The sequence below is a fragment of the Arvicola amphibius genome, chromosome 6, assembly GCF_903992535.2.
Source record: "Arvicola amphibius chromosome 6, mArvAmp1.2, whole genome shotgun sequence".
In the NCBI taxonomy this organism is placed as follows: domain Eukaryota; kingdom Metazoa; phylum Chordata; class Mammalia; order Rodentia; family Cricetidae; genus Arvicola; species Arvicola amphibius.
The window spans coordinates 60,936,042-60,951,600 of record NC_052052.2 but is presented as its reverse complement, the minus strand read 5'-3'; the positions used below and the strand labels follow the sequence as shown (position 1 = coordinate 60,951,600).

The 15,559-nt window shown below is 42.5% G+C and overlaps 1 protein-coding gene across 1 annotated transcript; it reads left to right on the top strand.

Annotated features, from left to right (window-relative positions):
* The first annotated feature begins 14,521 nt into the window (after positions 1-14,521).
* Positions 14,522-15,058, top strand: LOC121677224 (loricrin-like). The gene has a single exon (XM_042055308.1). It carries the CDS (start codon positions 14,522-14,524, stop codon positions 15,056-15,058), a length of 537 nt encoding a protein of 178 aa, XP_041911242.1.
* The last annotated feature ends 501 nt before the right edge of the window (positions 15,059-15,559 follow it).

Genomic DNA, 15,559 nt, shown 5'->3' with positions numbered 1-15,559 from the left:
ATAATGCCAGGTTAACCATATAGCCATTTTGGGGTACATAGCTAGCACATGTGTCAATCAATCAATCAATCAATTAATCTAGTAACACTCAATTGTAACCCATTGTATAAAATATATATTTATAACCCCAAATAGACACAAACAAGTGATTAAGAAAACAAGTGAATGAGGGTGACTAAACCTCCCTGAATGAATGCCAAATAACCTCCATGTGTTGTGTTGACGGAATTCACCTTGAGAGGAGATAAGGATGAAGATTTACCCTTGTGTTTTTCCTCCCGAGAACTCCAAAGCATAGCTAAAACATGGGGAAGACCAGTGGCACGTTATCCAAAAGGCCTCAAGACTGCTGTGGTGACCAGAAACAAGCTAGGATGTCATACCCAAGAACAGATGACAATGACATCATAACTGAACATATGGTGTCTAGGTGGAATTCCGGATCAGCAAAAGGACCTTGGGGGCTCAGAGTGTAGTGCAGCTGTTGTGTGCTCACCCAGCATGTGTAGGCACTGGGGTTAAGTCCTTGGCACTGAAAAGGGGAATGAGATATTAGGTATTAAGAAAAAGGAAATTTGAAAGACTGCATGAATTAGTTAATAAAAATGCATCAATACGGATTTGCTGATTCTAGGAGAGGCTTCCAATCCAAAGTCCTGTTTCTTTGAAAGCTGACTGCTGGGATAAGCACCTTGGCACCCTCACTGAGCTCTCTGGACTTCCCCCATGGAGAGTGTTCTTCGTCACTGCAGCAAGTGTTCAACTGTGAGTTGTTCCTGGCAGTCTCTCTCTGCGGTCCAGTCAGATGGCCATTGCCCGTTCACGTGCAATTCATTGACGAGATTCAGATGCATGTTTCTTCAGTGTAATTCTTGGTATTACTTTGCAACTTAGTATTTGTTTAAAAATTCTCATTCCATGCCCCTCCCTGCAAAAACAAAACAAAACCCGCATTGTTTTTAAATGGCATAGATTCTCCAAAACGACTAAGTATTTCTCTAATTGACCTCAAGATGGCAGACTTGAATAAAAGATATTTCCATTCTGAAGCCCTGGCTTTTCAATGGCTCTCTCTGAAGCTAGAATTAGAAGTCACTTCACTATATCTTTCTGGGTTTTAAAACAACATATCCAAACTTCTTCTGCATTTTCTTCCTCGATGGTTTATTTCAAGGACAAAACTTACTCAAATTTCTTCCTAGGACATTGAAGCCAGTTGGAAAGGTCAAAAGGGATCTTGAAACGGAGTAAAATGGGAGAAACTCAAGTTATGATAAGACAGGTCATGGGTGTCTTTGCTAATGTTGCTCCCTGAAAGCTGGGCTCCATTCTTAGGAATGTTAAAAACACTTTGACCTCAAAGGACCTCACAACTTTGCTGTAGCTGACTGGACTGTATGTATTTCTTTTGGATGCTTTGAGTTCTTGTGCCATGAAAATTATTGAAAAAGTAAACAACAAAGAACTCTAGCTGGTGACTTGGGTCACCAGTGTCTGAAGAATCCCCCAAATGAGTAAAGCAATGCTTTTACTCAACTTCATTTTTTAAAAGTCTGTCATATGTTGTTGCCTTTCTTTGACTGGCAGGTTAATAGGACATGAGAGCCAGGTGTTTAAAGTTCACATCTAATTCTGCTTCTCCTGGTTATTTCTGAACCATTTCTGCAGAATAGGATTATGATTATTCCCAGAGTTTCAGCTGAGAAGATATTAAGTTTAATTTAGGACAAAGGACAAATAGACTACACAAACACACACACACACACACACACACACACACACACACACACACACACACACACACACACACACACACACACACACGAGATGCAGTTACACCAAAACATGCATATAGATACTGACTTTCTTCCTGCCTCATGGGCTGATGATGAGGGAGAAGACACCATGAAGAAAGGTGAGTGCTTCCATGGCTGCTCTGGGTTATGGGCATCAAAACGGACACAGAATTCTGAAAGAATCTGAGGAAATACCCAATTATCATTTAGACCTCATGCAATACTTACTCAGAAGCAGCTGAATACAGCTGCCCTCTGTCTGCAAATATACTGAATAGAGATCAATTGGTTCATTGTTTTTGTCAAACTCCAAGGCACATAACCCTAATATCTAAAAACCACGTTGCCAGAGAAAGGCAGTTGACTTTTGTTGTGGAGAGCAAACTATGTGGGCTCAGCTGGAAATTGGGAGTCCCTTCTCTTTTCCAAGAAGCGTTCCTTTTAGAAAACTCTTTACAGGGTTTCTTTATTAATTAAACAATGAAACAGCAGATAGATAGAAACACTCCTACATCAGGGTTTCACATTCAAAACAAGCCTTTCAGTTGGCCAATCTTTTCCATGTGGGTTCTTTCGGCTGCCAGTGTCGTTGCTACTTTGATTTGTAGGCTTGCTTTCCTGAATGGCAAACTTGTAACCCAGGAAGACACGAGATCTCACTGGACATTGAACGAAACAAGCCATCTTTATCAAACGAGTTCAAGAATACATCAAAGGGCTGTTCTCAGTAAAACACAGCATCGCTGATGTCAGTGAACACTGGAGGGCAGTCACACACAGAGCATGATGTCTCTTTCCCCTTAAACTCTTAATGGAATGAACTAATCATGCTGTACCACAGTTCTCTGCATTGAAGGTGATTTCCCCAGTAGTTTTCTACCGTTTCAGCCAACAGACGAGCTCCATTCGCTCCCATTTCATTGTACAATGACCGAAGTGTGTGCTTCTTTCTATTTGCATCCTCAAATCAGAGCATCCTGCTTTGAGAGCAGCAGGAAAGATGAGCCAGGGCTGGGGCTGTACAGGCTATTTCCTGGCTATTGGGATGTGTTGCAGCATAGATAGAGCTTGAGGAGATGTGGCTTCTGGTTGGCAGCTCTATTTGGACTGTGTTCACCTTGAAACAGTTGTGGCGAAGCAGCCCTGTGGGGAAGAGGTCATGAGAAGCAGCACAGGAGAAGTGAGGAGACCTGTATCCCTGTGGTGCTGGAACAGATGGAGGACAAGCGCTGCAGGAACTGGCCATTCTCCAGACGGACACGACATGAGTCCCTGTGCATAGCCAGCTCCAGCAGCACACACAACAGCATCCAGGCCCTGGCTTTCCACCCTTGGCCCAAGCATGGATGATGCAGTTAGTCTCAAGGACCAGAGCCACCTTCATCACTCTGGGACCTAGGGCAGGGAGGGGCACTACAGACCAATCTAGAAAAGGAGAGTATCACATCACTGAAACTTTGGAAAGCTACAAGCTTATACAGAACACAGAAGAGACCAAAAGTGATAAAGATCTGATAGCTCTGTCCTGGAAAATAGTTAAATATTAATCACTGACTGTATAGGGTTCCTGCTGCATGCAGGCAGTGTTAAAAATCATTCCCTGGTGGTGGTGCTGCACGCCTTTAACCACAGCACTCAGGAGGCAGAGGTAGGTTCTTCATGACTTCAAGACCAGCCTGGTCGACAAACTAAGTTCCAAGACAGCCAGAGTTATTACACCCTGTCTTGGGGGGAGAAAAAATTCATTCAGTCCTTGTGAAGATCTACTACTAGGTACCACAATCCTCATAGCCGGAGTACCTGGCGCAAAAAGATGTGAAATGACTCTGCTGAGGACACCCTGGCTGTAAGTGCCACACCTGAGAGTGAGCCCAGGCATCTGCTCCTCACGGAATGCGAAACACGATGCATCTTTCTGGAATGAAAGGAAATGATTTCGAGTTTTAGTGCCCGGGTTTTCTGATAAGTCAGCTGAATACCTACATTATATATTTGCTGAAGGAAAAATGCTGTTTTACACTTACTCAACTAATTTGAAATTCCTGTTTGGATTTTTACCTGAATCTCAGCCCTACTTCCTGTCTACAAGCACTGTTTTAGCTTAACGTTTATACATTTTTTTCATAGAAATCAGACACCACTGGTGGCAACTCTCATCTTTCTGATCTTTTTAGCATTGGAGATGTCTGGCATGGAGTCTAAGCAAAGAATGTGTTCAACAAATATTTAGCAGTGATTTGAGCAGCTTCAATAAATATTTTTTTCTTGAGTAACTATTATGGGTGAAAGGCACATCTGCTAGAAGTGCTTGTTGTACTTTAGATCATAACAGGAAAGCAAATTGCGTAAATATTTTAAAGGATGAGAAAACCCATAAGATTTATTTTCATTGTGAGTACATTGTTAAGAGTCATTGATGGTTTCCTAGCAGTCCATATATGTAACAGAATTATGAATAACAAATTCTGTATCCCCAATAGCCTAAGTGCCTGCATAACTATCTTATTTCTGCTTTCCAGCAACTCTTATTATTCACATCTTACAGATGAATAAGCTGACTTTTGAGGTGGGCAGGAACCTCACAGAACTGAGCAGAATTGGAATGTTTCTAGCTCTAAACCCTCCTTTCTTTCTACTATACATTATCAAATAAAGAATTCATTCTAGGGCTGGAGAGATAGCTCAGTGGTTAAGAGCATTGCCTGCTCTTCCAAAGGTCCTGAGTTCAATTCCCGGCAACCACATGGTGACTCACAACCATCTGTAATGAGGTCTGGTGCCCTCTTCTGGTCTGCAGACAGAATATTGTATACATAATAAGTAAATAAATAAATATCTTTTAAAAAAGAATTCATTCTAGCCAAGTGTAGTGGCTCACAACAGTAACACAAGATTCAGGATTTGATTTGGTGGATGGAAACAGTGTGATTTATTTCCTTAAAAAAAGGCAGTATGGAGATTTCTGGCTGTTGTTGATGTTCTCACCAGTGCTGAGAGGTTTTCCTGGCCTTTCCCTCAGAGCTGCAAGATTCAGGGGAAGAGAAAGGAATGTAGCATTTGCTCAAATCCAGAAGCTTGCCTGGAAACTCCATGACAGATTAGCCAAGCAGAGCTGGGAAGGAGAAGGAGGAAGGTTTGGTGTAAACTTCTGAGCAGTGTCTGGACACAGTGTTTTCTGGTTCATTAATGGATCTCCACAAAACCACCTCTGCAGATTCCTGGGTTGATGACCAGGCAATACTCTGGGCATCTCTTAGAATAGATTCTTGGTCAGAATAACTGAATTTTTAAAAATATGATTGGTTAGATTTTTTATTGGTTTTATTGAGCTATTATTTTTCTCTGTTCCCCTCTTTTCCTCTCCCCTCACCTTCTACCCTCTCCCATGGTCCCCAAGATCCCAATTTACTTAGGAGAGATCTTGTCTTTTTCTACTTCCCATGTAGATTAAATCCATGTCTGTCTCCCTTAGGGTCCTCATTGTTGTCTAGGTTCTCTGGGATTGTGATTTGTAGGCTGTTTTTTTGTGCTTTATGTTTAAAACCACTTATGAGTGAGTACATGTGATAATTGTCTTTCTAGATTTTTGAGTGAACTGAGCTACCCACTGGCCCTACCATTCAAGTCAATTGCAGGTCCTGAAGAGGACCTTCTGTAGCTCCAGGTCACAGCACTATGGTCACCGGATTTTTCTCTTGTCTGATTTTTGTTGTTCAGGTAGTGATGTGGGAGAGTCTTCTGTTTGTGTTGATTTCATTCGTTAATAAAGAAACTGCCTTGGCCCATTTAATAGGCCAGCCCTTAGGTGGGTGGAGTAGACAGAACAGGAAGAAGGAAGTGAGGTAGATGGTTCAGACAATCGCTATGCCTCTCCTCTCTGGGTCAGACGCGATGGAGCCAGCTGCCAGTTCAGATATGCTGAATCTTTCCCAGTAAGACACCACTCGTGGTGTTACACAGATTATTAGATATGGGTTAGTCAAGATGTGAGTAAGAGGCTGAAACTAATGGGCCAGGCAGTATTTAAATGAATACAGTTTGTGTGTTGTAATTTCTGGTGTAAAGCTATCCAGGCAGCAGGGAGCTGGGCGGCAGGAACACAGCCCGCTGCTCCTCACTACAAGGTAGCTTGGAGAGAATGTCAAACGAAGAATCAGAGATGATGTCTGCCCCTGCCTACTGCCCACTGAGAGATCTGGAGTACAACCATAAGACCCTCAAGCTTTCATTCATTAATACAAGATAGGGGTAGTTTTTATTCCTAGGTTACAGAAGGTACCAATCAGCATTCTGAAACTATGGGAATTTTACATACAGTGAAGGGTTTTTACCATCACTCAGTACAATGAGACCATCAAATTCGGTGACTGTGGCAACTCTTGGGTAGCAGGCTATAAGCCCCAAGGCTGGGCTGAGCTCTCCCCATCTCTGTCTCCTCAGAACTGATGCAATAGCCGGTTTCCCTAGTATAACACTTTTCCATAGTGCGTTGCCACAGTGAACCTTTTGCCCAGTTTTGTTGCTGCCATTGAAGGTACCATCTCAACTCCCACCTTGCACTGAGTCATCATGTCACGACATCTTCTCAGGGTCCCCTTGACCGTGACAGTTTAAAGTAGGAATTTGACAAATGTTTGTTCAAAGAATAGGAAAGTAAAATGATGTGTTTAAAAATTGATGGAAGACAACCTTAGACCAATAAGTTGTGGCCCTGTACCCTATGTCCCTATGTCTAACTGTCGCTGATACACCACCTGGATGTCCAGCAATGCTGCCCAAGGGATGGTAACTCTCAGTTTCTAATCCTTGCAGCATGTTCTTTCTCTGCTTCTACCATCTCTCTTCTCCAGCTCCCAAGTACATAATCCTGAATTTATACTCCTCTCTTCACTTCCTCTAATTCCCAACATAGAATCATTTGGAAAGTCTCTGTATTCCACTGAGCTACTCAGACAGGATGCAAACCTCAGTGTCTTAGTTAGAGTCACTCTTGCTGTATGAAACACCATGACCAAAAGCAGCTTGGAGAGAAAAGGCTTTATTTGGCTTCCATATTCTGAATTACAGTCCACTGAGGGAAGCCAAGGCAGGAACTAAAACCAGGAGGAAATTTTAAAATTTTGAGGCAGGAGCTGATGCAAAAGCTACAGAGGAGTGCTGCTTATTGACTTAGTCCTTATGTCTGGATCAGCCTGCTTATAGAACCCGGGACCACTGGCTCTGGTGTGGTACCCCTCACAATGGACTGGGCCTTCCCACAACAATCGCTAATTTAAAACAGTGCCCTCCAGGATTGCCTATAGCCTGATTTTGTGGAGGCCTTGTTCAGTTAAGGTTCCCAAGTGACTTTAACTTGTGCCAAGTTGACATCAAACTAGGCAGGACACTCAGCCGCTCTGCAACATTGCAGACTTGCCCCTCTTCTGTCGGCACAGGTAGCGTCACATCACTTCTCGCTTCTCTCTGTTTTGCCATCAGGATCCCATTCCAGAGACGGAGCAGATGCTGTCAAGATAGATGCTGTCTCAGGTCCCTTGCCTGTGTGACCTTGATGCTTTGCTACCACTGTCGGTAGCAGGTTTGAGAACTCACATTCCCGAGTGCTTTCAGGTGTGTCTAGCCTGTGACCCTGGGCTGTACGAAGCCAGATGAGACAGAGGCTAGCGATGAATGTGTTCCAGGACAAATCTTCAAACTTACTTAAAGTGTTATGAGACCTTCTTTCCAATTGTTTTTTGGTAACTCCTTGGATAGTTCTCCAGTATGAACTTTGTATGTAGTAATACCCTGTCACAATCACAAAGGGGCGGGGCCTGCCTGCATGGGTTACATCATGATAGTGCATCGTCAAATTAACCAGCAAACCTTATATACACGGGATTAAAGATCCCTTTCCACTGTCACCATTTCTCGAGTTTCTTTATTTGTGGTAGACATGCATTCTCACACAATAGCTTGCCTGTGGTGGTCAGAGGACAGCAGCTGGAGTCTGTTCTAGCCTTCCACTAAGTAGGTTCTGGGGACCAAATCCAGATTGTCAGGCTTTTTACCTACTGAGCCATCTGGTCAACTCACCTTCCACCATTTTGAAAATCATCATCTTTATCAAGATAAATTCATATACCATTTGAGTCATTCATTTAGTAGAGACAATCCATACTTTTCACAAGTTGATTCCCGAACCTTTCCTCTTATCAATGAAGGCTTATGCATTCGTGGTCACTTGCCATCTCTCCTGCTCTTCTCATTGTCTTCTGTCCTTAGTTCCAGGATATGACTAACCTGTTTCACAGAGTTTCTTACTCTGGTCATAGTATAAATGGAATAATATGATTGTGGATGGTTTCTTTTCTTTGGCATAATATCTTAAAGTTTTATTCATGTTGTAGCACTTATTACTAACTTGTCCTTTTATTGATGAGTTATGTCCTATTTATGTGAATAGATTACTAGTGATAGATATTTGGGCTTTTTTCACTACTGTCAATGGTACTTCTAAGATCATCAATGTAGAGGTTTCAAATGGGCATGTTTTCATTTCTCTTGGGTATGCACCCAGGATATCCAGTAATCCTATGAATTAGCATCTTGTGTAGGAATTAAATGTTTGTTTGAGGACCTTCCTAATTTCCAAAGCAGATAAAACATCTTAAAGTGTTTTTCTAAGTTGGGGGCTTTCTTTTGTGTCACAATACAGGTGGCATTGAAGCCAAAGGTGATCTCAGACTTAGGATTTGAGCATGTTAAAAGAATACAGTTTTATCTTAATTTGAAGCTGATACATTATAACATTTTATGCACCTGGGGTTTGAACCCAGGACTTTGAACAGGCAAACGTAACACCAACACTTCAGCCCTTATGTAGCATGTCCAAGCCACCCTCAGCAGCTCTTGCAGTCGTTCATATGCCTATCACAGAAGTCGTAGTTTCATGTGTCCATTACAGAAGTGGTGGAGCTTCATACGTTCATCATAGAGGTGCTGTATCAGATTAAATAGATATGTTTGGAGTTCCTTTAAGCAGAATGTGGTTGGAATCCAGACCTCAGCATCTTCCTCCAGCTCCTATCCTATTGCTTTTCAGGAACTCCAAGAATCACAAAGGCCTAACTCAGTTCAGTTACTGGTGTGATTGTATATGTCTGTGGAGTTACTGGTGTAATCGTATATGTCCACAGATTTACTGGTGTGATTGTATGTGTCCACGAAGTTACTGGTGTGATTGTAAATGTCCACAGAGTTACTGGTGTGATTGTATATGTCCATGGAGTTACTGGTGTGGTTGTATATGTCCATGGAGTTACTGGTGTGGTTGTATATGTCCACGGTTGTTACTGGTGTGGTTGTATATGTCCACAGAGTTACTGGTGTGGTTGTATATGTCTATGGATTTACTGGTGTAATTGTATAAGTTCACAGAGTTACTGGTTTAATGGTATATGTCCATGGAGTTATTGGTGTGACTGTGTATATTCACAGAGTTACTGGTATAATTGTATAAGTCCACGAAGTTACTAATTATTATATTTCTGGGCTCAAGGAACATTTTATCCATGTTGGAGAGAAACAAGCCCCAATATATCAGAGAAGGAGAGAGGGAAGGAGTAGAGGAAAGAGGTACACATGGGAGGGGATATGAACATGGGAGGGAAATCGGGCATCTATCTCAGACCAGTTAAGGTGGCAAGAAGAAAAAGAAAGATCGATTTTTATGACATAAGTTTTTGTAACACTGAATACATAAACTATAAAGGCTATAGAGGGAATTTAATTATGTTGCTGATGGAGGGCTCCCATTGGCTAATAAAGAAACTGCCCTGGCCCATTTGATTGGCCAACCTTTAGGTGGGCGGAGTAGATAGAACAGGAAGAAGGAAGTGAGGTAGATGGCTCAGACAATTGCCCTGCCTCTACAGCCAGATGCGATGAAGCTCCAGCCCAAGATGGACGTATGCTAGAAACTAAACGGTAAGGCACCACTTCATGGTGCTACACAGATTATTAGATATGGGTTAATCAAGATGTGAGTAAGAGGCTGAAAATAATGGGCCAGGCAGTGTTTAAAAGAATACAGTTTCTATGTAATTATTTTGGGTAAAGCTAGCCAGTGGCCGAGAGCCGGGCAGGACGAAAAGCAGGCCTGCCCACAGCTCCCCACTACAGAATGGCACCCACGTGGATAACTGGATCCACAGAAAGCCTGAGAAAGCTTGGGAAAGAATAGAGTAAAGCATGTTTTCTCCGTAGTAGCACTTTCTCGGGTTTGGCTTTGCTTGCTAGAGGCTTCCTGACTCAGCTTTAGCTACAAAACCCTCCATCTCTTAAGAGGTTCTGCTACGAAACACTTAAATGGCGTTGATAAAAGCTGACTGCATGCTTGTTTGTTTTCGGCGGTAGCAGGAAAAAAGTTGTGCTGTTTTAAAATGCTGGCGTTCTGGTCTGTACTGCCAGGACAAACTCTGACTCTTTCAAGCAGGCGGTCCTGACTATGGAGCTTTTGATTGTTGTTTAACACTGTTGCAGCTTGCTTGCTGGCAGGGACTTTGAACCGCCACAGAGTTGTGGTGATAAACATGGCTACAGCAGTACCTCTGCCATGAGGCTGGAAAGCTAAGGAATGGGCTGGATCTAGCCGGCAAAGTCACGGCTTTAGTCCTACCGATATTGTTTGGTAAATTAAAGACTCATGTCGTCAGAAACAGAGAGATATACAGTAAAAGAAAGATTCAAAGTCGAAGAAAATGTCTAAATGATTTATGATGTGTTAAAAATATATGCAGGCTAAAGGTTAAAGTTCTTTAAAAAAAAAAGGAAGTAGTTTGTTGTGGTGGTACACACCTTTAATCCCAACACTTGGGAGGCAGAGGTAGATTGACCTCTGTGACTTCAAGGTGTGGCAGCACACACCTTTAATCCCAATGCCTGGGAGGCAGAGACAGACAGATCTCTGTGAGTTCAAGGTGTGGTAGCATATGCCTTTAATCCCAGCACTTGGGAAGCAGAGGCAAGTGGATCTCTGAGAGTTTAAGGACAGCCTGGTCTATAGAGTTATTCCAGGACAAAGATATACAGAGAACCTGTCTCAAAAAGTAAAAGTAAAAATAAACGAAATAGAGGTTAAAACAAAGCTGCACAAAGATGGAAAATATACAGAGAACCTTGATACTGTATACTATTATGCTCTCTTTGGATTGTTTGAATGCTGAGGAAGGAGCAACAGCTGCTAAAAGATATTTGTTTATAAATGCTGCTGAACTAATACAACATAGATATTTTGAAAATACCTTGACTTCAGAATTTGGATCTAAGGATATGATACTTTGGAAAAGAGATTCTTCTTTTGTTTTTACAGAAAATGAGACTCTGTGGATTGCTTCTATCCCAATATGGTATGACAGACCACGGCCTCCTGAAAGGTTGCTGTGACCACCTTCAGAAAATTACTTCACCCAACTGATGACTGAGATGAACCTGGCACACAGGTTACACCATGAAAGATCTGATTAACAGCATCCCCATTCAGTAGGAAGCAGTTTGGAGAGAAATAACTGCGCCCATGTTCCCAAATATTGTTTATAAATGTTCTTTTACATTTAAAGGGGGATATGACATAGATATGAATAATTTGCATTGATATGGATTTTACTTTAGTGATTTAAATTTAAGGTCAATTTTGTTATATGTATATGTATTTCTGATACTGATTAAGGTATTGTGATAGTGTAGTTCATTTAAAAAATGTAATGTATAATTAGGAAATATAGGTTGTTAATGAATAATCATCAATAATAGTCAAGCTTGTAGTCATGTTAGTTAGATTTTCTAGATATATAGAGATATATCTAAGTTAAATATGCATTCTTCATATCTTTCAAAGACTATAGAATATGGCATTTTAAATGTTTTAATAACTTAGGGCTTTTCATGACAATGAGACACATCTGCTCCTGGCAGCACCAATCTACTTCAAGAGGAAGATGGGCATCAAAGAGGCTACTTATGGAGTTTGATAGCCATTTGGGCAAGAAATTGCTCTTGCCTGGACTATTGCATAAACTGGACACAGAGAACCCTCAGAGAGAGGATTGCTGAACTTGCCTATAGGTGAGATGATCTCTCTGGGTTCCTGATTCATGAAAGAGTCTGCGAGACATTCTGCAGGACACAGCAGATAGTGACTGAACTGTCTTTGAAATTTCCTGCTTCATGGGAAAGTCTGCTGGATACTGTGGACCTATAGGCCGAAGATAGATGCCCCAACAATACAAAAGAACTTTGGGTGACTGTCCAGGCAGCGAGATGTCTCTATTATTTCTAGAGTTTGGAAATTGCATATTTCTTATTTACTTAGGTAATATTGTGTCCTTCTGGAGTCTTTGATGGAGCTGAAGAAGAATAGATAGATAATTATAGTTGTTTTCCTTTGTTATGATAAAAGATAAAGTAGATATAAATATTGTAACTGTAATTCTTACTTGATAACTGTTTTGTTATATGTAATTTTACTATGTTAAAGTTAAAGCCTTTCTTTTTTGTTTAAACAGAAAAAGGGGAAATGATGGAGGGCTCCCATTGGCTAATAAAGAAACTGCCTAGCCCATTTGATTGGCCAACCTTTAGGTGGGCGGAGTAGACAGAACAGGAAGAAGGAAGTGAGGTAGATGGCTCAGACAATTGCCCTGCCTCTACAGCCAGATGCGATGAAGCTCCAGCCCAAGATGGACGTATGCTAGAAACTAAACGGTAAGGCACCACTTCATGGTGCTACACAGATTATTAGATATGGGTTAATCAAGATGTGAGTAAGAGGCTGAAAATAATGAGCCAGGCAATGTTTAAAAGAATACAGTTTCTATGTAATTATTTTGGGTAAAGCTAGCCAGTGGCCGAGAACCGGGCAGGACGAAAAGCAGGCCTGCCCACAGCTCCCCACTACATGTTGCTTTGCTTTTGTGCTTTTAAAAAAATAGAATAAAAAGGATGTCACTTTAAGCTTAAACTTTTTTTAGACTGCATGTCTCACCTCTGAGGATACTGCCGTAGAGTACTTATTTTAGCAAAAAGGATAGGAAGTGCTTTTCTAACAGATCTGAAAGCTAAAATAGTATTGGTAGTCACTCCCTAGCTAGGATTCAGCAGACAACATTTTAGGAGACTAATAAGATGTCCAAAACATGTACCATATTGGATAAAGAACACCGAATTTTAAAGGTTCATGGGATCAGCATTCAGTTTCCTCCAGAGCCTTGCCTCTGCTTAGGGCTCTACACCGATCTATGTGGCCTGGTTTGCACTAGTAAACCACAGCCGTAGCTGTGTATGGAGGTGGCAAGTAAGCTGTTTGCCTTCCAGAGCATCCAGGGAGCCCATTCCTGCACCAACTACTGTGTCCACACATGTGGGACTCAGTGGCAACCATTCAGTTCAGAGCAGTGGGGTGGGACCTGGAGGCTCTCATTTAAGCCCCTCTGCTTTGGGGTCACTCCTGGTAGAGACACGTTGTTTTCATGACATTAGTCAGGATGAGTGACACTCTGCACCAAGATATGGAAATAGTGCAGCGCCATCTCTTCAGCCCACTGGTACAGTCACCCAAGCCAAGGTCATTCTGTTACTCTTCAAAGAAGTTGCTCTCTACAAAGCAAAACCAGGACAATGACAATAAAAACAAATCCCTCATAAGGAAAGATAGAACAGTGAGACAGACTGATGAAAGTGTTTCACGGAACAGAAAGGAACCCCACAGGAGAGACAATAGGAATGTGCGGAAACAGGCCCTCCACATTGCACATACACATTGCACACATACATTGCACACACACATATTGCACACACGTTACTCACACATTGCACATAAAGGTTGCACACCTATATTGCACACATATTACACATGTATTGCAACACAGTCCACACACACACATTGTACACACTTTGCATACAAACATTACACGCACGCATTGCACGCACATTGCTCACACATCGTACACACATTACACACACACACACACACATTGGCCCATTCAGTTCTTATATGTTGAAAGTGATAAGTTCACTCAGTCTAGTTCACGGGCCTTTGTGCCAGCAAAGTACCACTATCACTCAGTATCTGAGATCCCATAGCAGATGAAGAATGACATGGAACTCACCCCTTGCATATCTGGGGAGATATGAACAAACTTTTATTCACCCCAGAGAGCTACCAACAAGAGACAAAGGAACAATTTCCCCCAAGTCTAGATTAGTAAACTGATTAAGTTATCAGTTACAGAACATAGAAGAGAAGTCACTTATAGGAGCTAGCCAAGGAACACACCCCAGCAAGGGTGAAGTTATGAAATCTGCATTATTGAGCTCTTTCAGGGCTTGTAGGTAGCTCTGTTGGCCAGGGTTTCATATCCTCAACAGCTGTACTGCTTGCATAACTGCAGGGAGGGGCCTTGTGTATCCTGAGAATACAACTGATGAGTTGTTGTCAGTCTTAAGGATTCTTCCTTCAGGATGCAATTTCCAATTGGAAGAAATTGCAGCACAACACATTGCTTCTGGCTTGAGAGGTTCCAATAGATTGAGCTCCTGTGATAGTTAAAGGAAAGGGTCCAGAGGGGAGATCAGGAGTCAAAAAAATAGAACTAAGAACATAGACAACCATTGCTCGGAAAGGACAGACAGAAGAGTCCAGAGAAAAGATAACATGGGATAAAGAGAACGCAGGGATCTGTGTGGATATGGGGATGGGGGAGGAAATGCAGGGATCTGTGTGGATATGGAGATGGGGAGGGAATGCAGGGATCTGTGTGGATATGGAGATGGGGAGGGAATGCAGGGATCTGTGTGGATATGGGGATGGGGGAGGGAATGCAGGGATCTCTGTGGATATGGGGATGGGGGAGGGAATGCAGGGATCTCTGTGGATATGGGGAGGGGGGAGGGAATGCAGGGATCTCTGTGGATATGGGGATGGGGGAGGGAATGCAGGGATCTCTGTGGATATGGGGATGGGGGAGGGAATGCAGGGATCTCTGTGGATATGGGGATGGGGGAGGGAATGCAGGGATCTGTGTGGATATGGGGATGGGGAGGGAATGCAGGGATCTCTGTGGATATGGGGATGGGGAGGGAATGCAGGGATCTCTGTGGATGGAGATGGGGAGGGAATGCAGGGATCTGTGTGGATATGGGGATGGGGGAGGGAATGCAGGGATCTCTGTGGATATGGGGATGGGGGAGGGAATTCAAGGATCTCTGTGGATGGAATGGGGTGAGGAGACACGATGGAGAGAACTCAGTGTGCCCTGTGGGTGATAAGATGTAGAAAGAGAATGCAGTGAGATCTGTGGGGGTGAGGAAACCTATCTGATTGGTCAGCTCAAGGCAGGGTAGCCACCTGTGCACTATCTTCCTTGGAGGCCTTCCTGTGTGGGAAGCTTTCTGTTGATAGAGCCCCTTGTCACGGTGGAGTGAGAAGACAGTCTCTTGCCTAGAATTTGGCTCTGCCAGGTGGTAACTGGCTGTTTGCTTCTTCAATAACACACTATTTTCTGTTCTTCTCAAGCTTTAATCACATTTACTCTTTTTCATAACTGGTTGGAATGACTGACATATTACCACATGGAGTGTGGTCTATGCTCCTATGGAATTCAAATTTGGAGGCAATAATACACACAAGGGTCACAACCACTGTTTTCAAGGGAAAACTAGACCAAAGGCTCAATCCAGGGCACACACTCTGGTGACAAGATTGACAAAATACCTAGAGAATTCTT

Coding starts and splice junctions, on each gene's coding strand:
- LOC121677224 (XM_042055308.1), top strand. CDS start 14,522: ATGGGGATGGGGGAGGAAATGCAGGGATCTGTGTGGATATGGAGATGG.